Genomic DNA, 21471 nt, shown 5'->3' on the forward strand with positions numbered 1-21471 from the left:
CGTGCGTGGGTCCGTGGGCAGGCAGAGCATCTGCCGGCTCCTGCCCACCACCAGCAAGCGCCGCTTCTCCGTGCCGGTGTGGTTGGTGCAGCAGAGGACGGAGACGCGGTCCCCAGCCCTCTTGCCGCCCAGCCCCTGGAGGTCGCCGGGGGCCTGCGCCCGCTCCGGGTAGCCGCAGTACCGCAGCCCCATCTCCTCCGCGCTGAAGATGTCCTGGGCACGGTAGCCGGCCAGGAGGGTGGGCAGCACCTCGCTCACCCGGCTCCGGGCGCTGCCGACGTCCGCGCCCGCCTTCTTGCCCTGGTGCCGCTTGAAGACGATGTTGTGGCGAGTCTTCCACCGGCACAGCCGGCCGTCGGTGGCCTCGAAGTCCCGTCCCGAGCTCAGGGCCAGCTCCTGCGCCTTGGCCTTCGGATGGGCCCCGAGAGACGCTCGCCGCGTCCTCCACCTCCCCGCCTTTGCCCTCCCGCTCGCGCTTGCGCCGGCGGGTTGGCGTCGGTGTGCCAGTCGGCCTGGATCTGCTCCCGGCACCGGCCGATCCTGCCCGCCTGGCTCTTGGAGATGCCGAAGAGCTTGGCCACGCTGGAGAGGGAGGCGGAGGACGACTCCAGCGTCTGCAGCAGCTTCACCCGGTCGGCCAGGGAGAGCTCCTTCCTCTTGGCGGTGGCGGTGGCCGTGGTGGGGCGGCCGGAGAGCCGGCACCCGGGGGAGTCCGCTGCAAGAGACGTCCCTGGTCGGGCTCCGGGGCAGGCGCGGAGCCTCGCTGCCCTCGCCCCCTCTCCCGAGAGCCCCTCCTCGACCCCCAGCTCTGGGTCCCCCGCAAAGACTCCTGCAAGGAGCCTTCTGCTCTCAGGCCCCGGGGAGGGGGGTGAACGACACCATCCCCCTTCGCAAATGGGGAAACTGAGGCACACAGGCAGCTGGAGAAAGGCAGAGGCAGCGCCCTGTGCTGCAGGCAGGAGCCCCCAGCCCCTCCGGCACAGCCCCCTGCCCCGCCGGACCCCCACGCCACGAGGGCTGGGGGGGGGAGCCCTCCCACAGGCTCTGCCAGCAGCGGGGCCCGTCGGCACTACGGCCTCGCCGGGCGATCACGGGGCGTGCCTGCGCCTGACCACCGCCTCTGGCCGGATCCTGCCCCGCGCCTGCTGCTCAGCACCCCGGCTCCTTGCCGGCGAGGGCTCGGCTCGGCTCCCAGCTGGGCTCGCGCGGCAGCCGGCCCCCAGTGCCGCGCCAGCCACGCCATCCCCAGCTGGGAGAGACCGGCCCAGGAGATGGGAAGGGGCAGCGCGGCCCCGCTGCGCGTCGAACGCAGCACCGGGAGAGACGTCGGCCGGCCGCCGCCAGCCCCGTCCGGGCAGGGGCAGGGTGGGCAGCGGGGGCCGGCGTGCCACCCACCTGTGCCGGGGGCTTGCGGGCTCCCTCCCGCGGGCGCAGGGGGTCCCCCAGGTGCGGCTCTTCCCCTCGCTCCAGCTTCAGGACCACCTCCGGCTTGGGGCCGGCCGAGCCTGCTTCGGGGAGAGAAGGGCGGGCAGGGGCTGCGGAGACCGTGCCACCGCAGCCGTACCGCTCCGACGTCCCCAGCGGGAGCGGGGGGATCCCCTCCACCCCGCGGCCCCCCACGCAACAGCCAGACACCCCTGCGGCCCCCGCGGGCGGCCGCACCGCTTGCACCAGCCTCTGCCCCGGTGCCGTCCCGCTCGGGCGCTTTGGGGAGACCCCGGGATGCCTCGTGCTCGGCACAGGGGGAGCTGCCCAGGGCAGGGGAGAGCCGTGGGGCGGCCCTCGCAGGACTCAGCCCCCCTGAGACACCCCCCCGCCACGTCCCTGCCGCACCTCGTCCCCCCAGCCACTGCCACCACCCCTGCGCCGTCCCCGCCGGCCTCCGGCTCCTTCCCGCGGTCCCGGCTCCAGCAGGAGCTGTTTAACAGCAGCCCCCTAAAATGGGCCCAGGAGCAGAGGGGGGCTGGGGGTGGCTGGATGTGGGGCGCACAACGTCCCCCTGGCCCCGGGATGGGATGGGGTGGGATGGGAGGGGATGGGATGGGACGGGATGGGGATGGGATGGGGTGGGGATGGGATGGGATGGGGATGGGGAGGGGATGGGATGGGGATGGGATGGGATGGGATGGGATGGGGTGGGGTGGGATGGGGATGGGAGGGGATGGGATGGGGATGGGAGGGGATGGGATGGGGAGGGGATGGGATGGGAGGGGATGGGATGGGGAGGGGATGGGATGGGATGGGAGGGGATGGGAGGGGATGGGATGGGATGGGAGGGGAGGGGATGGGATGGGAGGGGATGGGATGGGATGGGGATGAGGATGGGACGGGACGGGACAGGACGGAACAGGGGGCTCTCACCCAGGGACGCGATCAGCTGGTAGTTCTCCATCATCATCTCCCTGTAGAGCCCCCTCTGCCACCCCGCCAGCCCCCTCCACTCCTCCGCCGAGAAGTAGACGGCCACGTCCTCGAAGGTCACCGGCTCCTGGAAAACAGCCTGCGCCAGCGGCTCAGCCCGCCCGCCCGGGGACCGGCCAGGGCCGGCGGGGCCGGGGGGGCCGGGAGCCCGCGGGGCCGGCGGCGGACGACGGGAGGGCGCGGAGCCGCGTCCCCGCCGAGCGGGGCCCGGGCAACGGGGCCGGGGCCGCCGCTGCCCCCCCCGCCCCCCCCGGCCCCGCTCCCGCGTCCCCCCGGCCCGGCCCGGCCCGGCCCGGCCCTACCTGCGGCGCGGTGCCGGCCGCCATCTTCCCGCGTCGGCGCCGCCCGGGGCGGGCGGGCCCAGCCGGGCAGGGGCGGCGGGAGGTGCCGGGGCGCCGGGGAAGCGCGGGGGGTGCCGGGGTCGGTCCCGCCGGGCAGCCCGGTGCTGCGGAGGGGCAGCCCCGGGGGTCTCCGTGCCCGCACGGCCCGGAGCAGCGGCCCCCGCCGCGGCGGCCGCAGAGCCCGGGGGGGGGGGGGGGGGCCAGGGCCCCCTCAGCCGGCTCCTCCGGCCGCTCGCGTCCCGGCGGCGCTGGGGGTCGGCGTCCCCCCGAGGGACGAGCCGCGGGCACCGTGCCCACGCTTGGCACCGGCCACCCCCGCCCCCCCCCGTGCCCGGGACCCCCTGGACTCCCGGGTCGGCGGAGCAGCGTCGGACCGGGCACGGACAGACGGGCAGACGGACAGACGGGCAGGGGGACAGACGGGCAGGGGGACAGACGGGCAGCGGGGCCTCGGCCCGGGGCCCCCGCAGGCCCCATCCCGTGCTGCTGGGGCAGAGGAGCATCTCCCGAGGCCAGGGGGCCAAGCCACCGCAAGCACGAGCCAGCGCTGGACCAAGGGACCCCGGGACTCGGCCCCGCGGAGCGTGGTGGTCCCGCCGGGCATAGGGGGCCAGAGGAGGGCACCGGGTGGGCAGCACCCCCCCGGGCGCCGGCCCCCTGTGCCCCCCTGAACCCTCCTCGCCCACAGACGGGTGCTCAGAGAGAGCCGGGAGACAGGCAGCCCCTTCCAGAGACCCCCGGAGGAGATGCTCTGCGACACCCGGAGGTACCCCCGCCGCCATCCTGTTGCCACGCACAGCGCACGGCCCCACGGGGGTCCAGAGTCCCCGTCGATCATCAGACGCTGGTTACGACAGCCGCGCTGGCGTGGGACGGCAGCACGCCGCACCACCACCGCCTACCGAACCGCGCCGGCTGCCCTCCTCCCCGGGGGGCCGTGGTCCATATGCTGCCCTACTTCACACCAGCCACCCCACGCTCCGCTCCGGGGGAACGGGAGCTTCCTGAGGGCTGACAGATGTGGTACGGCCTGGAAACCCTCGTCCTCCGTCCGTGACCCGCACCACCCCTGCTGACCTGCACGTGGGCGCCCCGAAGGCGTGAACTGAGGATTTTTATTTTTGTCAGTTTCTAGCGCACAGGCCAGGCTGCTTCAGCACGCTTGGGGCACGAGGAATTTAAGACCCGGTAGCCAGAAGGATTGCATCAAGCATAAAGAGACATATTGCAAGCATTCACACTTGTATGATATCATCGAGAAGGAGCAAACCCCCCTCGGTTTTGCAGGCAGCCTCATGTCTCCCCATCTGCTTGTGACCCCCTGCTCCGGAGCTGTTAGGCAGGGCGAGAAAGCTTCAGGAGGAACTGGGGCAGTCGGATCAGGAGAAGCCGGTGCTCAGCACCGCAGCGGCGCGGCAGGAGCATTTCCAGGCCAGCGCTCGGGGGGGCCGCTGGTGATTTACGCCGGTTATTACACAGACGCTTCCCCTCTTGCCGGTTTCTGTGCCACCTCCGAGCGCGACACACGCCGCGGTCCCAGGTGGCTTTTTTGGGATGCCCTAGTTGTGCCGCCGTCCCGCAACGTGCCGGGCGTACACGTGGTTCGGCCGCTGGTAAGCAGGCCAAGAGCCGGTCACACGCGGAGGGGCTGGGAAGCACGGGACGGCGAAGGGGGAAGTGAACGCTTGGATGTGAACGCTCATTTGCACTTTATGACTGAAAAATCATGAAAAGTCCAAAACTCACTTTCTTCTTCCTTTGCCATTTGGAATGAATGCCTGAGGCTGGGAGACATTTTCCCAATTATATTTCTGGAATGAGACCAGAGCTGGAAGGGCCGGGGGAGTTTAAGACACTGAAGAGTGTCCATCATCCTCTTCTTAATACCCTTAAGGACGCAGATTTCTGGGTCTACACTTCCTTAGTGCTAAAAATTAACGCGATTACTGCACTGTGAACCAAGCACTGAAGGAAAAGGAGAGGCTGGACGTGGCTTGCCCAAAGGCACAACCCGGTATGCGTGGGGCGAGGTCTCTGGACAGCCGTTTTGCAGAGCGTTTGTCACCCAGAAGGACCCGCAGGCTCTTCCAGGTGGCGGGGTTGAGGTCTGGAAAGGACATTTCCTCCGATTTTCTAATACGCTGAAACACCAGACCGTCACCAGGCTGGTGCCGGGAGGAGAAATCCGTCTCCGGGAGGTCGGTGGGACGGGGCAGGTAAGGCTGCCGAGCTCAGCGAGGGGCCGGAGCTGCTCTGGTCTGTCAGACGCCGAGGCAGCTCGCATCCTGCGCAGGACGGACCAGGGCGACGGCAGCAGAGGCCTGCCTCGGAAAGGAGATGCCCGTGGTCGCTTTGAGACGGCGGGCGATGCACAGACCCTCTCTAGCGCACGACCCTCGCGTCTGCACGCCGCTTCGCATCCTCGGGGCCCTCGCGGACCCCACACCTCCCCCTGGCAGCTGCAACAGGCAGAGGCGTGCGCCTCCCTCCCTACAGCAGCCGCAGGACAAAGCAACCGCCGTTACACGAGAACCATCAAGATCGGTCAGTTCCCGGAGGGGATGAAAGATGGACAGTGACGCTGCGGTTGGGAAACGGTCCCCGCGTTCCATCGTTAGCTTTCCCGGCAGCGCCCTCCCCTTGACCGGGGACACTGCACAGCTCTCCGTTACCAGACCGGGCACGGGGAGGCCTTCCCGCAGGGAGCTTCCAGCTTTCCCTGAGGGAATCCAGTTACCAAAGCAGCTGGTGCCCAGGGATGCTGGAAGCACCAACACTGTTTCTCTGTGGAACACGCCTCATCCCAGGAACAATTTCCACCAGGACTTCCCAGTACAGAAGTCTCCTGATCCGTGGGGAAAAAAACCCCCGAACAACACAAGTCTTCATGATCACTCAGAAATTTTTCACGACAAATTGCCCCCCATTCGTGTTATTTTGGCATTGCCAGGGTTAATCACAGAATCACAGAATGGTTTGGGTTGGAAGGGACCTTAAAGACCATCCAGTCCAACGCCCCTGCCGTGGGCAGGGACACCTTCCACCAGACCAGGTTGCTCACAGCCCCGTCCAACCTGGATCCAACACTGCCAGGGATGGGGCATCCACAACTTCTCTGGGCAACCTGTGCCAGTGCCTCGCCACCCTCAGAGTGAAGAATTTCTTCCTTAGATCTAATCCAAATCTCCCCTCTTCCAGTTTAAAGCCGTTACCCCTCGTCCTGTCACTACACTCCCCGATCAAGAGCTCCTCCCCATCTTTCCCGCAGCCCCCCTGAAGTGCTGGCAGGCCGCTGTGAGGTCTCCCTTCTCTTCTCGAGGTCTCCCTTCTCTTCTCGAGGTCTCCCTTCTCTTCTCCGGGCTGAACAACCCCAACTCGCTCAGCCTGTCCTCCTCATCGGGGAGGTGCTCCAGCCCTCGACCATCTTCGTGGCCTCCTCTGGAGCAGAGCCCTTGCAAGGCCTCCTCCTCCCCGTGCTCCCACCACAGCGCACGCAGCAGGGAGGCAGCACCTCCATCACCGTCACAGGGGACAACGCTCCGTGGGACTGGCTACAGCCATAAGGAAGACATACGGGATGGCAAAGCCTGCGGTACCCAGTGCCCCGTCTCGGGACGGAGAAAATCACGACTCACACAGGGATACGAGCCTTGTGCCCACGTCACGTGGGGTATCGGAGAAGAGAGAGGAGGACAGTGTCACAACCAGCAACAGAAATAGATCAATTGAACGAAAAAACGCTCAGTTGCTTCAAAACTCTGTTGGGTATTTTTGGCCAACGATCATGGTTCCCTGCCTCCCACACCGGCGAGATCTCAATTAACCTTTGTGTAATTAGCTTTCCCCAGAAGATGAGGTTTCATTACGTGAATACCAATAAGGGAATACAGGGCACATCTTGGAGGGACGCCACAGAGCATCACGTCCACGTGCTCACACGGATGTGTGTTGTGGTTTCACCCCAGCCGGCAACCAAGCCCCACCCAGCCGCTCGCTCACTCCCCCCCGGTGGGATGGGGGAGAGAATGGGGAGGGTAAAAGTGAGAAAACTCGTGGGTTGAGATAAAGACAGTTTAACAGGGAAAGCAAAAGGCAAAGCAAAACAAGGAATTCCTTCACCACTTCCCAGGGGCAGGCAGGTGTTCAGCCATCTCCAGGAAAGCAGGGCTCCATCACGCGTAATGGTTACTTGGGAAGAAAAAACACCATTACTCCGAACGTCCCCCGCTTCGTTCTTCTTCCCCAGCTTTATACGCTGAGCATGACGCCATATGGTCTGGAATGTCCCTTTGGTCACTGGGGTCAGCTGTCCCGGCCGTGTCCCCTCCCAGCTCCTTGTGCCTCCCCAGCCTGCTCGCTGGTGGGGTGGGGTGAGGAGCAGGAAAGGCCTTGACTGTGTGTCAGCACTGCTCAGCAGCGACGACAACATCCCTGTGTTATCAACACTGTTTCCAGCACAAACCCAAAACACAGCCCCGTACCAGCTACTGTGAAGAAAATTAACTATCCCAGCCAAAACCAGCACACCATCTCACGTGCATACAAAGAAATTTCCCTCTGAAATTTGTGGTGGACGTTCCCCAGCTGTAAGCGTTACTCGACCGAAAGAGTGTGGGTAAAGCTAAGGGAAGGCTCTGTTGAGCCTGAAGACAGCGTGTGGGCAGCCCGTGTCCCCTGCGAGCTGCAGAACGCCCTTTTGCTCTTGGAGATAACCAGCTACGCTTGATCGATAAAACAATCTGCTTATCGCAGATGACACGAAGGGCTCTGCTAGTGACCAACGACAAAACTGAGACCGCCTGGGGCAAGCTCGCACAGCGCCAGGCTTTGCCAGCGCGGCCCGCGGGACGCTGTCAGCGGGGAGGAGCTGCGGCACGAACCCAGCGTACGGGACCGAGGTGAAGACACCCCGGGGAAGGTGCAGACGGGGACCACGGCAGGTCAGAGGCAGCCTGGAGAGCACAGGCTCTCTCCAGAGGCTACCGAGATGCAACCAGGAGGCTCTGCAGGTCCTTTTCATGTCCCAAGGGGAGAGAGAGAAGGGGCAGGTTTAGCAGTGCCCGCACCCGAGGGCTATCCTGCAGCGGGGACGACGGCCTGCGCTGTAAAACAGAGGAGCTGCGGATGCAAACTGACACGCTACAGCCCGGGGCAGCCCAAGGGGAAAGCTGCGCTTGCGGGGAGAGGAAGGTCGGGCCTTTAAAAGCTCTTATCCCGCTTCCTCCGGCAGCAAGGGCGCTGCTCGGCTCGGGTGATTTAGTAGCTGCCCTTCCCAAAGCAGCCCTCGATGCCTTAAAAGGAAACATCCCTTTGGTGAAACACTGAATCCGGGCCCCAAAAAGAAGCATAAACTCATAAAAGGCCTGAGTAATGGAAGATTTTCTCTTAAAAGAAAGAAACAGCTGGCAGAAGAGATGAGGGAGTTTTCAGGGCCGTTGTGTGTTTTGTTATTCTTTTGATTACAAAGGTTGTGACTGCAGTTACGGAACAGGCAGAAAAAAACTGCATCTGGTGTGAAGGCACCAGCTGGAGCAATTCAAACCCTCCTCCGAAGGGGGAGAGCCGAGAACCGCAGCAACCGCGCTGCACCACGAGCGGAGGGATCGGCTCCGAAGGGCGGCGTTAAAGGAGACGGGAAAGCTCAGCTTCACGCCTCCGTGCTTTCAAAGTACCTGATGTACCCGGCAAGGTGATGAAGGCAAAGGAAAATCAACCCTGTTTCATGCCGAGCAGGAGCGAAGTGCAGCCGCTCGGGTCTAAAGGGGATGGGTACGAAGGGATGGTTTAGGAGGAAGAGATGTTCGGTGGGACAGGACAGATAACCCCATTTCTGCTGCTTGGCGGGTACAAGGTTTCCAGGAGGCTGCTTTCCTTTTGGAGGGGGATGACAGCAAACAGTTTTTTCTCATAAACAAGAAGCAGGTCTCCCGCTAATACGACAGCAGAAGGTCTCGCAAGAAACACAGCAGAGTTGTGGAAACATGTTTGAAACTTTCCAGACATGCCCAGTCCGTTTGCTTTTCACAAGCTGCGCCACCATCCAGCCCCTTCGTAACTAAAATCTTCAAAACGCATTTTTCCCCTCCAGCCTGCTCCGATGGCCGTCCTCGCCGCGATAGCGAAGGGAACGCAGGGCGACGGCTCACGGCCACAGAAGTCTCGCAGAGGTTTATTCTGAAATGCCACATCTGATGAACCCCCTGCTCTGGGAGGTGGCCGTTGGGACGGGACCTGCCCGCTGCCGGGCGCAGGCAGGCACGCTGCCAGCCGGCACTCACCAGCCGATGGCACCTGCCTCTGACACACGGGTGAGAGGCCCCGGGGGCAGCTGGCTGACGTGAAGCCGGTCTCCCGAGACATCCAGGAGCGCTTTCTCCGCAGGGAGATCTCCCACGAGGGAAGAGGGTGGCACGTGTATTCACAGGAAGGCACACAGCACGACTCTTCTCTGGTTTATCACGCCGTCAGAGCCCCTGTGCACGGCCACGCTTCGGTCAGCTGGCGAAGGCCTGGGGAAACGTACGACGGCTCCCTGCCCCGTCTCAATCGGTGGGCAGCGGTCAGGGCATGCCTGGGAGACAGGCCAAAGGCATCGAAGATGAGAGGAGGTCAAAAACCAACGCAGATGTCAGGAGTCACCCGAGGCAGAGGAGAACAAGAGCGAATGTCCCCGCACCGCCATTTCTCTCCGTGCTCACCCAATCCTTCAGCAGGGCAAGCTCTTCTGGGCCCCTTCTCCCAAAAGGGATCGGCTGGAACAGCTTCCACGCGAGGAACAGCAGGCTGGGAGGCTTCAGCTTCGGGAAAGAAGTCATCGGGAAGGTGAAGGAGCTCTGCTCAGTCACAAGCAGCTGGAGAGAGTGGCGGAAGGTCGCCTGCCTGTTCACTGTCTGTCCGGCACAGGAACCGGGGCCACCAGGTGAAGCAAGCAGGACCCAATTTCAAAACTCAGGGTCAAGAGGAGAGCAATGTGTTCAGAGGCGAGAACCTCGCTGCAGGCTAATAACGATGCAGAAGCAAGTAACTGTGAGCAAGTCTCACCTTACGGAAAACCAGAGATGTGTCCAACGCACCTCCGGCAATACTGTGAGCAGCTGCTTTTGCAGAGCGTTTCGGTATCTCCAGCCTCCTCCTTTAAAAGGGCCGGCCTTTCAGAGGCTGCAGCACTGCTGCCGCCTCCTCCAGAGAACCGGGTTACCCCAAAGGCCAGGTCTGTCTAGGCTCCAGCACGGGGAGGATCTCTCCAACTCCTGCCGCCCTCAGACAACATATCCCCCATGAACATGAAGCTTTTGAGATCGGCAGCTTAAAAAACAGAATGAGAGATGTTCGTCTGGTTCACCCTCCCTGTCGTGATAACGGCATCGCCCTGCTCTTCACCAACAGAAATAATGCAGCTGGGCACATCCAACAGCACCGAATTCTCTTATCCCTTCCCTGGTGGGACGCGCCGTAACAGGGCATGGGAAAGCTCCTGCAGGCAAGCGTTCTGGGACACGTCTGGAAAGGATGCCTACACCTGCCACACCCAAAGGGACAGCGTAGGAGCACGATGGGGGCTCTCAAGATACTCTTCCTACCCCCCACTGCTCATCCAGGAGCTGCTGAAGACACAGACTACCCCATCACGCGTCTGCTCAGACCGTTTGCGTGTGGAGGCTCTGAACAGTTACCCAGCTGCACTGTAAAATACGCTTTGCTGCTCGATGCAACCCCGCCCCAGCCCATTTCTGGACAGAGCAGCATAAAACCTGCAGGACCAGAGCCCCCCCGCCGCAGCAGACTCCGCAGTAGTGAGGAACCTCTGCAGCCTTGAGCAGCTCCACCGAGCTATCGGGTTTATCCAGTGTTAAAGGAGACGCCGCTGCCCGAGCACTTACACAGCGTTCAGGGAGTCGCACACACTCACCCGAGACTTTAACTGCTAGGACCTGAGTCCCTTCGCAGCAGCAGCTCCCCTAAGCTGATGGGTGCCCCTTTTCGACTCCTCGCTCACACACACACTCACTCTCGGGCGCTTTCTCTCCCCTCAGGCTCGACCCGAGGTTTCCCGAAGCAGAGTCTCCGATATGACGTACGCCAGACGACGTTATTGATTGGTACAGCGGTGAAAACAGCTCGAGGTGGGTGCCTCCAGACAGGGACCCAGAACAAAGAAATCCCTGGGCAATGATACCCTTACAATTTAAATTCCCCTCCCCTCAGGAGACAGTTTGGACCAATAGTAATAGTGGGGTCTGGGGTCTTCCTGTTCTTCATTGGGCCCTTTCATTGTCTCTAGGCGGGCCGATTCTTCTATCTCTAAGGTTGCAGCTTCTGCTAAGGTTGAAGCTTCCTTCTCTTTCTGGCTTGCACCGGTTTCGGGCCCTTCCTTCACGTAGCCAAGTACAAGTTCAGTGCACAGTCGGTGGATCTGGGTGACAGTTCTTGCGGCCTGAGGCTTCAACAAGCCTCGATACTAATGCCGAAGTGACGACTACAACACCAGCCACCTCAGCCCTTTCCTTAGTACTCGCTTTCCTCTCACCTCTCCTTTGGCGGAAGCGGGTTCTTCCACGCCGTGAGCTCTGCCCCGGTTGCTGACCCTTTTTGTCGCTCTTCAGGGCAAGAGGAAGCACCGGCCTCCGCTCTCCCACGGCCATTTATCACCTGCACCGCACTCTGCATGTGGCTGATAACTTAATCCGCTATGGAACATAAACACCCGCTCAGAAGTTTGGTTTCAAAGGCTCCTTTGATTCCAGACGTCCTCGTGTGGTTTCCTTTTATAGCAACAGAGGAATTTTTCTTTTAAAACTGGAACAGTTTTCCAAATCCTCAGTGAGGCCGAGTTTATAACCCAGCAGCTGGTGCGTACGGCTCTGCAGGAGCCGTACTCCGGGAGCACATCGGGGTCACACAAGGGATCACAGGTTTGTCTCTGCATCTCAGGTTTTAATAAACGGCCAATAAAATGGCAAGTACGGTGCTTGTAACAGCCAAGCAGGTTTAGGGAGAGTTTCTGTCGCTGCCAAGATGCGCTTCAAACTCCCGCTGGGGAACTGTCACATACGCAGCGAGTCAGCCTGCCGCTCCGCATCCAGGCCTGGTGAAACCGCTCTGCTTCTGAAAGGTCCTTGAGCCCTTCGGTGTCACCTGCGATGGCACCTGGCCTGCCCGCCACGTCCCTTTGTGTCTCCTGGGGCTTCTGAAGAGCTCTTACTCCCCTAAAACCACGAGCTTCGCTGGACTTGCACTATGTTTTCCTGAGAGACACCCCTGACCTCCTCAAGGCCACGGCTACGGCCGTCCCACAAAGAGCCCCACAAAACTCCCCCGTAGAACGCGATAACCGCGTTAACGCGGAGGACAGCACGCGTCCTCCGGGCCTCCTCTTGCGCAAGCACTGGGAACACGCACGGGCAGATGTGAAACGGCTCCTTCCGAGGCTCCATCCAGGCGCGAGGAGGTTCCCCGCTCTAGCCGAGGAACAGCACCGCTCCACCTGCGGCCGGTTCCTCCGACCGCCCTCGCCCTCGCCTCCTCGCCCTCGACCCCTCTCTGTGCTGGACGGGACCCTGCGAACGCTCCCGGGGCTGCCAGGCCGTCCCCGCTGGGGCGCCGGCCCCGCGGGCCCCCTCCTGCACGCTGGCGGGGTGCGAGCAGGCCGGCCTCGCCAGCCCAGCCCAGCCCAGCCCAGGCCCTGCCGGGCCTCGCCCGCTCGGCAGGGCCCTGCTGTCCGCCGCAGGGGCCCGGGCCGGCGGTGCCGGTCCTGGCCGGGCTCCAGCCCGAGGGGAGCGCCCCGGGACGGCAACCACCTGCGGCGGGGCCGGCCGGAGAAGGGCCCGGGGAGGCGCGAGCGGCGGCCGGGCCGGGGGGGGGTAACGCAGCGCCCGGCGCCCGCAGGTCGGTCCTCCCGGCCAGGCCGCGTTGCCGTAGCGACAGCGGCCGCTCTAGCCGACCATAGAGCAGCGGCCTCGCGACCCCTGCCGGGCCGCCCGCGCGTGCGCGCCCCAGAGCGCCCCGCCCCCCAGGTGCGGTGGGGGTTGCCGTGGTGACGGCGGCTCGAGGGGGCGTGGCCGCGGGGGCGTGGGAGGGCGGGACTAAGGGAGGCGTTGCCATGGGAACCGTGCGGGAAGGCGAGGGGTGGGAGGGGCGGCGGTGTGGAGAGGCGTTGCCATGGGGACGGGCTGTATCCGTGGGTACTGGAGGGGTAGGGGATGCGTTGCCATGGGGACGGGGGGGTCAGGGACACGTTGCCATGGGGACGGGCCGTCGGAGGGACAGGCAGAGGCATCGCCACGGGGTCGCGCCCCCCCCCCGGCCTTGGGGAGACCCCGGGGCCCCCAGCACCCACCCCGGGGTCCCGCGCTGCCTGCCCGCCTGCTCGGGGTGGCCCCGCTGGGAGACGCCCCCGGCCAGCACCCGCGGGGACGGCCACCGGCCACCTCCTCTCGCCAGGCAATGGCCCAGGTGGGCAAACGGGCCCGAACGCAGGGCGCCGGCCCTGCCAGGCCGCGGGGCCTGCGGCCTCTGGGGAGCGGGGAGCGGGAGCGGGGCCGCCGGGGAGCCGGCGCGGCACGGGCAGCACCGAAACACGGCAGGCTGGCCGTCCCGCTGCCCCCGCGCGTCCCCCCGTCCCCCCAGCAGAGAGGAAGGGCAGAGCGGTGGGGGAGAGCAGCGGGACGGCCCCGGCCCCGGCCCCGGCCCCGGCCCCGGCCCCGGCCCCGGCGGAGGAGGGGGACGCGTCCCGGCAGCCCCCGACACCGGGACTGCGCCGGGGGCAGGGCCGGGCGCTGGGTGCCGCTGAGTCCCGTGTCCGGACGGCCGGGCGCTCCCGGCCCCAGGAGCAGCCCCGTGCTGGGGCGAGCCCCCTCCCGGGACAGCGTCCCCGTCCACCGGCACCCCACGGGCGCTGCAGCGCTCGGGGCAGCCCGCGGCCCCTGCACCCTGCACCCTGCACCCGCCCCATCGCTCCCCGTCCCCGCCACGCCGGGTGGGCAACCGCCCCAAACCCAAGGCGCTCCCGGAGCTGCGCGCTCGGAGCCGGCCCTTCTCCTGCCCACGGCACCCGTCACCCCCGGCCAAGCGCCCAGGCTCGGGGAAGGCGGGACGGGCGGTGCGCGGTGTGGCACCCGAGCGTGCGGTGGCTGCGTGGCAAACCCTGCGGCCTGGCAGCCCCAGCAGTGCCGGCTGACCGGCCTTTCACCGTGACGGATTATCTCGACGCGACGGCTTTCCCTGCTCAGCCGCCGGTCTTTAGGGCGTCCATCCTGGCACAGCCACCGCGGCGTAAAGCCCCACGGCAGCTCGTGTGCCGAACCGCTGCATTCCCTGACCCTCCCGACGCCCTCTCCGCGAGCGAATCCCCCCCGGCTCTTCCCAGCTCAGGCTCTGCGCCAGGACGGATCCCTCCGACGGCAGACCGGCAGGGGCCCACGGGCCCCGGGAGAGACGTAGCCACCAAGAGCCCCGTGGGGAGCACCCCCGGGCTCGGGGGGCTGCCGCCTGCTAGCCCCGGGTCGCACGGGGATGAGCTCGGGGAGGGAGACGGCACTTAACCGCATCCGGCATGGCCTGGACGGAGGGGGGAGAAGCAGGAGCTGCACCCCTCGGCGAGGGGGGTCCCCTCGAGCCTGACCCTGGTTGATCCCGCAGACCTCTCCTCGTTTCCGAGCGGCGAGGTCCGACACGAGCTCCGCCGAGCCCCGTCGCCCCTCCGAGGCCAAGCGTCGCCCCGCTCCTCCCGCTCCCGCGCCCGGAGATGCCGCGCAGCTACTTTGGGTCTGCGGCTCTCGCTTGCACACGCGGGCACACGGCTCCGGCAAACGCAGGCCGTTGCTCGGCTTTTCTCTGCGGTTCTGCTGTGCGCCGAGAGGAAAGCGCCGGCTCGTGAAGGCCCGGTGGCCCAGAGTCCCCTCCGTGGGGACAGCAGGCGTGAGGCATCACCCAGCGTGTCCCACGCTGGCTCCATGTCCGCGGTGCAGCCGCTCGGCAAAGCGTGTCCCGGCCGGATCCGGCCCCACGGGGCATCCCCGGTCGTGCCCAGGCGGGTGGCAATTTCCGTGGGGAACGTGGCAGGGAAGGGACGGGCAGTTGGTGGCAGCCAGCGTCCCCGTCACTTCGGCCAGCCGTAAAAGCCGCAGGAGATCGCAAAACCGGGGCGTCAGCGCCAAAATCGCCCCGTGGGAGCCGATGCCGGGGGAGCAGTTTTGCTCACTCAAGGCAGCTTTCAGCGAGCGCCGAGCTGACGCTGCCCCGAGTAAGCGTAAATAGGGGCCGGCAAAGGACGTGCTGCCTGCTGGGGTTTGGAGCCGTGGAACAGGAAAGGTCTCGAACACCCAAATATTTAATTTTGCAAGGCTCGCACCGTGCACGGGGTCAGAAACAGCCCCAGCAGCAGCAGCAGCGTTCCCGGCAGCAGCAGCGTTCCCGGCAGCTGCCGCAGGCCCCGGAGGAGTCGCGGGCACGGCGGCTCATGGGAGCACGGCTCGTCCCCGTCCGTACCGGGGCAGGGAGCGGTGGGTCGGGTGGCCGCAGCGAGCCCTGCCCGCGGGGAGAGGGCTGGTTGGGTCGGCCGGACCCGGGCTGGGCATCTCCTCCCCTGGTTTGGCAGAGCATGTCCGTCCGTCCGTCCGTCTGTCCGTCGGCATCTCCCTGAACCGGCACCCAAGGGGCACCCACAACGCTCCCGGAGCGGGAGCTGGATGGACCCCGGGCTCTGCCGTCTCCCGTGGGGCGGGAGGCCCGGGGGGTTTTTGGGGTGCTCGGTTCCCCCCGCTTTATCGCGCCCCCCGTTTTTCCCTTTTCCCCCGAGTTCTCACCCAAAACCCGTCTCCCTCCCGTGTCTCGGCAGGGGGCGGGGCGGGGTGCCGGCGTTTCTGGGTGCGGGGATGAGGCAAACCCCTAATTGCACCCCTTGTCCCTGGGACAGTGGCACCCACGCAGGACAGTGACACGATGATCCACGGAGCGGAGGCACTGGGAGGGGGACGACATCCCACGGCGGGGGGGCTGCGGGGGGCGGGGAGCGCCGGAGGCGCTCCCCGCCCCCCGCAGCCCCCGCCCCCTTTGCGTGTCCGTGGTCTCGCGTGGGTTGTCCCAGCCGTTATCTCGCCTCGTCCCTGGAGTTTGATCGCAGCGAGGCCATAAAGAACGGAACCCCCGGAGCGGGGGGGGGCAACGACCGGGCGGCCACGGAGCCTGCGTGACCGCCGGGTGTTCATTAACCCGGGGGCTGGCGTGCGACCCCACGCGCGGGGTGGGAGGCGGAGCGGGGCAGCACCCTCCACCCCCACCCCGGTTTCACGCCCATCCCCAGCGGGGGGGGGGCGGAGGGGGTGGGTGTCCGCGGGACGCGCCCCGAAGGAGCCCCCACGCCGCCCACAGCCCGGGGGCTGCTGTCACGGTGCGTGGGTTGCGCGCCCACCCGCTGCCCGGCCCGGGGATGCGGGGGGGGGTGTGTGTGTGTGTGTGTCCCCGGGGGTGCGTCCCCCCCGCAGTGGGGCGTGGGGCCCCTCCCAACACCCCCCCCCCCGCGTGGGGCCCCTCCCCGGCCCCCCCCGCGTGGGCGTGTCGGGCGGGAGCGCGGCGGCGAGCGGCGGCGGGAGCGCGCAAGGTGCGGGGCGGAGGAGCGGGGTCGCATCCCCGGGGGTCTGAGGGGGCGGGGGGAAGGCGTGGGAAACCCGTGCCGTGGGGCCGCAGCCCCCGGGAGTGGCGGAGCGGGGGGGGCCGGGCCCCGCGGGCAGCAGCCTTGACCCCGGGCGGGCTGGGCAGGGGCCGGCCCCGGCCCGGGGGGCGGGGGGGCGGCGGGGCCGGGGCAGAGAGCAGGCAGCGGCCACGCAGGGAGGCGTCCAGAGCGTGGGCAGGTGAGTGGGGGGCGGAGGGGGGCGGCTGGGGGGGCCGCGGGCCGGCTGCGCCCTGGGGAGCCGGGGCACCGGGGGTCCCCGCTCGTCCTCCCCGGTGGGGTGCTCGGCGCCGGGTCGGGGTCCGGCAGGCGCCGCGGTGGGGTGCGGAGCCCCCCGGCCGCCCTCGCGCCCTGCCCGGCGGCCGCTTTGGGGTGCCAGGGCGGCCCCCGCAGCAGGACCCCAGCGGGTGTGGGGGCACTGTCGGGGTTTCGGTTGTGCCCCCGTCGCCTGTCCCGGCACGGCACAGGCCCCCTCCTGCCCCAAAAGCCCCCGGCCCCGCCAGCCAGCGTCCCCCAGGCCAACGCTGGTCCCGTCCGCTGGCGCGAGCCCCCGGCAGGGCCGGGTCACCTGGGCTGTGCAGCCCGTCGCCCGTCGCCCGTCGCCCGTCTCCTCTAGCACCCCGCGGCCTGCGGAAGCGGTGGGTGCTGGGTGGGGGTGCCGGGTGGACGGAGCCAGAGCAGAGCCCGTCCCCCCCTGCTCCTCTCCTGTTAACGCCGCCGTGGGGCTGGCCGGGCCCCCACCGGGCTGGCAGCAGGGACCCCTCGACTGGGGGGACCGTGCCCGCAGCTGGACCCCCCGCACCCCGACGGCTCCCTCCCGGGGGTTGGGTGCTGCCATAGGGCTGGTGCTCAGCACCCAGCGGGGTTCATGCTCCCCCAGGGTGGGAGAGACGGCACGGCACGGCACGGCACGGCACGCTGCCTGCCTTGCCGGCGCAGCGTTGCACGGCAGGACAGCAGGACAGGGCAGCCTTTGCAGCAGCAGCCGCTCGCACGTGCTGTTGTCATCCCGCGGTGCCCGTGCCACGTTTTGCCGGGATGCCGGCACCGTCAGCAGCTGCCGGTGGGGAAGGGCCGTGGGGAGAGCACCGAAGGCTGCTGCGGAGAGGGAGGATTGGCGATTCCCTGTCCCGGGGGACGGCGTCGGTCACGGCCGGCTGCAGGCGGGGACGCGGCCCCGCGTCCGACTGCTGCCGCTGCCCCCAGGTCCCCCAAGGATGTGGCTGCTCCGGCTCGCCTGGGCGCTGGCCGTGCTGGGCGTCGTGGCTGGCCCCAGCCCCAGTCCTGGCCCCGGTCCCAGTCCCGGTCCCGGTCCCGGTCCCGGTCCCGGTCCCGGCCCCGGCCCCAGCCCCGGCCCCGGCCCCGGCCCCACTGTGCCGCCTCCGGAGAAGGCCTCCATCTTCGCCGACCTGTCGCCGGCGGAGCTGCGGGCCGTGCAGACCTTCCTGATGAGCCGCCCGGAGCTGGGGCTGTCCCCGAGCCGTGGGGGGCCCCTGGCCAAGAACAGCCTCTTCCTGGTGGAGCTGCTGCCCCCCAAAAAGCGGCTGGCCCTGCGCTACCTGGACCGGGGCGGCCCCCGGCCCCCGCGCCAGGCTCGGGCCGTCGTCTTCTTCGGGGGGCAGGCGGAGCCCAACATCACCGAATTCGCCGTGGGGCCCTTGCCCCGGCCCAGCTCCTACCGGCCGCTGCGCTTCAAGGGGGGCCGCGCCGTCCCCTTCGCCGCCCGGCCCATGACCCAGCCGGAGTACGAGCTGCTGCACCGCACGCTGGCGGAGGCGATGGAGCCGCTTTACCGGCTGCTGCGCGACTCCACCGGCTTCTGGTTCCACAACTGCTCCCAGCGCTGCCTGACCTTCTCGGACATCGCGCCGCGGGGGCTGGCGCCCGGCGAGCGCCGCAGCTGGCTGGTGCTGCAGCGCTTCGTGGAGGGCTTCTTCCTGCACCCGGTGGGGCTGGAGGTGCTGGTGGACCACCGGGACCCCGACCCGCGGCGCTGGGCGGTGCAGCGGCTCTGGTACAACGGGCAGTACTTCTCCAGCCCGCGGGAGCTGGCCGAGCGCTACGAGCGGGGGACGCTGGCAGTGGCCCGCCTGGCCGAGCCCCCGTCCCGGCAGCTCTTCTCCAGCTACGAGCCCCGCGGGCGCTTCGCCACCGGCACCCCCACCGAGGTGCACGGGGCCAAGGTGTGCGAGCCCCAGGGCCGGCGGTACCGGCTGCGGGGCAACCAGCTGGAGTACGGGGGCTGGAGCCTGGCCTTCCGCCTGCGCTCCTCCGCCGGCCTCCAGCTCTTCGACCTGCGCTTCAACGGGGAGCGCCTGGCCTACGAGGTGAGCGTGCAGGAGGCCATCGCCTTCTACGGGGGCCACACGCCGGCCGCCATGCAGACCAAGTACATGGACGCTGGCTGGGGCATGGGCTCCGTCACCTACGAGCTGGCCCGCGGCATCGACTGCCCCGAGGCGGCCACCTACCTGGACGCCCACCACTTCTACGACGCCGACGGGCCGCTGCGCTTCCCCAGCGCCATCTGCGTCTTCGAGCTGCCCACCGGCGTCCCGCTCCGCCGCCACTTCGACAGCGACTTCCAGGGGGGGTTCCACTTCTACGCCGGCCTGGAGGGGCAGGCGCTGGTCCTGCGCACCACCTCCACCGTCTACAACTACGACTACATCTGGGACTTCCTCTTCTACCCCAACGGCGTGATGGAGGCCAAGGTCCACGCCACCGGCTTCATCCACGCCACCTTCTACACGACGCAGGGCCGGCGCTACGGCAGCCGCGTCCACAGCCACCTCCTGGGCAACCTCCACACCCACCTGGTGCACTACAAGGTGGACCTGGACATCGCAGGTGCAGCCCCCCCCGCCGCCCCCGGGGCCTCCCCGGCTCCCTCGGCCGGACCCCCGGCTCTGGGGAGGGTGCGGGGAGGTGGGACCAGACCCCACGCCGGGGGCTCGGAGCCTGGTCCCCAGGGACGCGTCGCCGTCCGCGCGCCACCCGGACACGCCGAAGATGCCCCCCCCCCTCACCCCCCCGAGGGTGGCATCTCTGCGGGGCCCCAGCCGTCCGTGGGCCGCGGGTGCGCCCCGGACCCCGTGCCCCTCACGGCCCCTCTGTTTGCAGGCACCGGCAACAGCTTCGAGACGATGGACTTGCGCTTCGAGAACATCTCCAACCCCTGGAGCCCCGGCGCCCGCGTGGTGCAGCCCTGGCTGCACCGGCAGCCCCGCCGCAGCGAGCGCCAGGCCGCCTTCCCCTTCGGCAAGGCGCTGCCCCGCTACCTGCTCTTCTACAACCCGCGCCGGCGCAACCGCTGGGGCCACCCGCGCAGCTACCGCATCCAGCACAGCTCCCACGCCGGGCGGGTGCTGCCGCGCGGCTGGCAGGAGGAGAAGGGCGTCTCCTGGGGCAGGTGGGGCGGGGGGTCCCTGCAGCACGAGGACGTGGCTCCTTCCGGCCCCGGTGGGCTCCGGCGTGGCTGGCCCCGCTGTCCGTGTGCCAAGCCCCAAGCGTCGCCCGGCCGCCGTGGTCACGGCACGGGGACCTTCCCCCGGTGGCACCTCGTGCCCTCGGCTCCCTGTCCCCACCCCGGCAGCCCCTCTGCAGGCTGAGCCGGTCACGGTCACGGCTGCCGTCATCCCTGGTTGTCGGGTGACCCCCGGAGAGACACCCCCCACCCCGCCCCCCATTCCTGCTGTGTCACCTTGGAGCAGGCGGTGACACCCACGCAAGGGGCACCCAAGGGGCACCGGGGTCCCAGCTGTGAGCACCCTGGCTGAGGGGGACCCCGGCCGCCCTGGCCTGGCACAGCGGGGATGCGGCCGGTGGCCTCACCGGTGTAGACTGCCGCGCCGAGCCCCCCCCCCGGAGCTGGGGGGCCCTCCGGGACCCCTCGGCTCCTGCCAGCCCCCGTGTCCCCTCTGTGTGGCCGGCCAGGCGGTGGCACAGCCGGGAGAGCCCGGGCAGGGGTGGGAGATGGGTCCCCCCGTCACGGCACCCACGCAACGTGGCTCTGCCAGTCCCCTGCGCCCTGCGGCGGGCCTGATCCTGCCCCGTCCCTCGCAGGTATCACCTGGCCGTGACGCGGCACCACGAGAACGAGCCCACCAGCAGCAGCATCTACACCCAGAACGACCCCTGGGAGCCCCTCGTCAGCTTCGAGGGCTTCCTCCGCAACAACGAGACCATCGAGAACCAGGTGACAGCCCGGGGACACGGGGCGGCGGGGACAGAGCTGGGCGGGGGGCGGGGGGGGCAGCAGCCTGGGCACCGCGGCCGGGGGGCTGGCAGGACCCACCGGTGCTCGTGGCGGGGGCTGGGGGGGGGGTCCGCTGTGCCACGTGCCCCACCGACGGCCGCGGTCCCCTCCGCGCAGGACCTGGTGGCCTGGGTGACGGTCGGCTTCCTGCACGTCCCGCACGCCGAGGACATCCCCAACACGGCCACCCCCGGCAACGCCGTCGGCTTCTTCCTGCGCCCCTTCAACTTCTTCGACGAGGACCCCTCGGTGGCCTCGCGCAGCCCCGTCATCGTCCGGCCGCTGGACCCCCCCACCTTCTCCCGGCTGGAGATCCAGCGCTGGACGCCCGCCAGCCCCGGCCCCTGCGTCGCCCCGGGGCCCTTCGCCTACAACGGCACCTACCGGCAGGGGTGACCTGCCCCGGGGCTGCCGGGGACCCCGGGCACCCTGCGCCCCACGCCACGGGGGCGGCCGCAGGGACAGCGAGGTGTGGGCCACGCCGTGCCGCACCCTGCCACGTCCCGGGCTCAGTAAAGGCGATGCCACCTCCTCCGGCCCCGTCTCTGCCTGGGCCATGCGGCAGCCCCGGCACCGCCGTGGGCACCGCAGCCGGCGCGGGCACGGGGAGCACCCTGCCCTGCCGAGCGGGGCTGTCGCAATATTTAATTACGCCACCGTTCAAGGCCGTGTCGTGTCCCCGACCCCACCGCGTCCTTCCCCTGGCCTTTGCACCCACTGGGGCCGCGGCCCACGTGGGGTGGGTGCTGGCATCGCCCCCCCACGTGCCCCCGTCCCTTCCCTCC

At 68.0% G+C, this 21471-nt stretch overlaps 2 protein-coding genes across 3 annotated transcripts; one reads left to right on the forward strand and one right to left on the reverse strand.

Moving 5' to 3' along the window:
- Nucleotides 1-577: 577 nt before the first annotated feature.
- On the reverse strand, nt 578-2942 carry LOC140648655 (zinc finger protein 707-like). 2 transcript variants are annotated; one of them, XM_072855001.1, is made up of 4 exons: nt 2724-2942; nt 2362-2500; nt 1396-1505; nt 578-715 (listed from the first exon to the last, which is right to left on the reverse strand). In XM_072855001.1, exons 1-4 carry the CDS (start codon nt 2745-2747, stop codon nt 626-628), a joined length of 363 nt encoding a protein of 120 aa, XP_072711102.1. In that variant the 5' UTR covers nt 2748-2942; the 3' UTR covers nt 578-625. The 2 variants fall into 2 exon arrangements, with proteins under 2 accessions (XP_072711102.1, XP_072711101.1); XM_072855000.1 differs by having other exon boundaries at nt 1396-1508.
- A 14703-nt stretch (nt 2943-17645) lies between these two features.
- Nucleotides 17646-21165, forward strand: AOC1 (amine oxidase copper containing 1). The gene is made up of 4 exons (XM_072854957.1): nt 17646-19278; nt 19552-19840; nt 20494-20626; nt 20804-21165. The coding sequence occupies exons 1-4, from the start codon at nt 17646-17648 to the stop codon at nt 21080-21082; spliced, it is 2334 nt and encodes a 777-aa protein (XP_072711058.1). The 3' UTR covers nt 21083-21165.
- The last annotated feature ends 306 nt before the right edge of the window (nt 21166-21471 follow it).

Source organism: Ciconia boyciana, chromosome 2 (genome assembly GCF_034638445.1).
Source record: "Ciconia boyciana chromosome 2, ASM3463844v1, whole genome shotgun sequence".
In the NCBI taxonomy this organism is placed as follows: Eukaryota; Metazoa; Chordata; class Aves; order Ciconiiformes; family Ciconiidae; genus Ciconia; species Ciconia boyciana.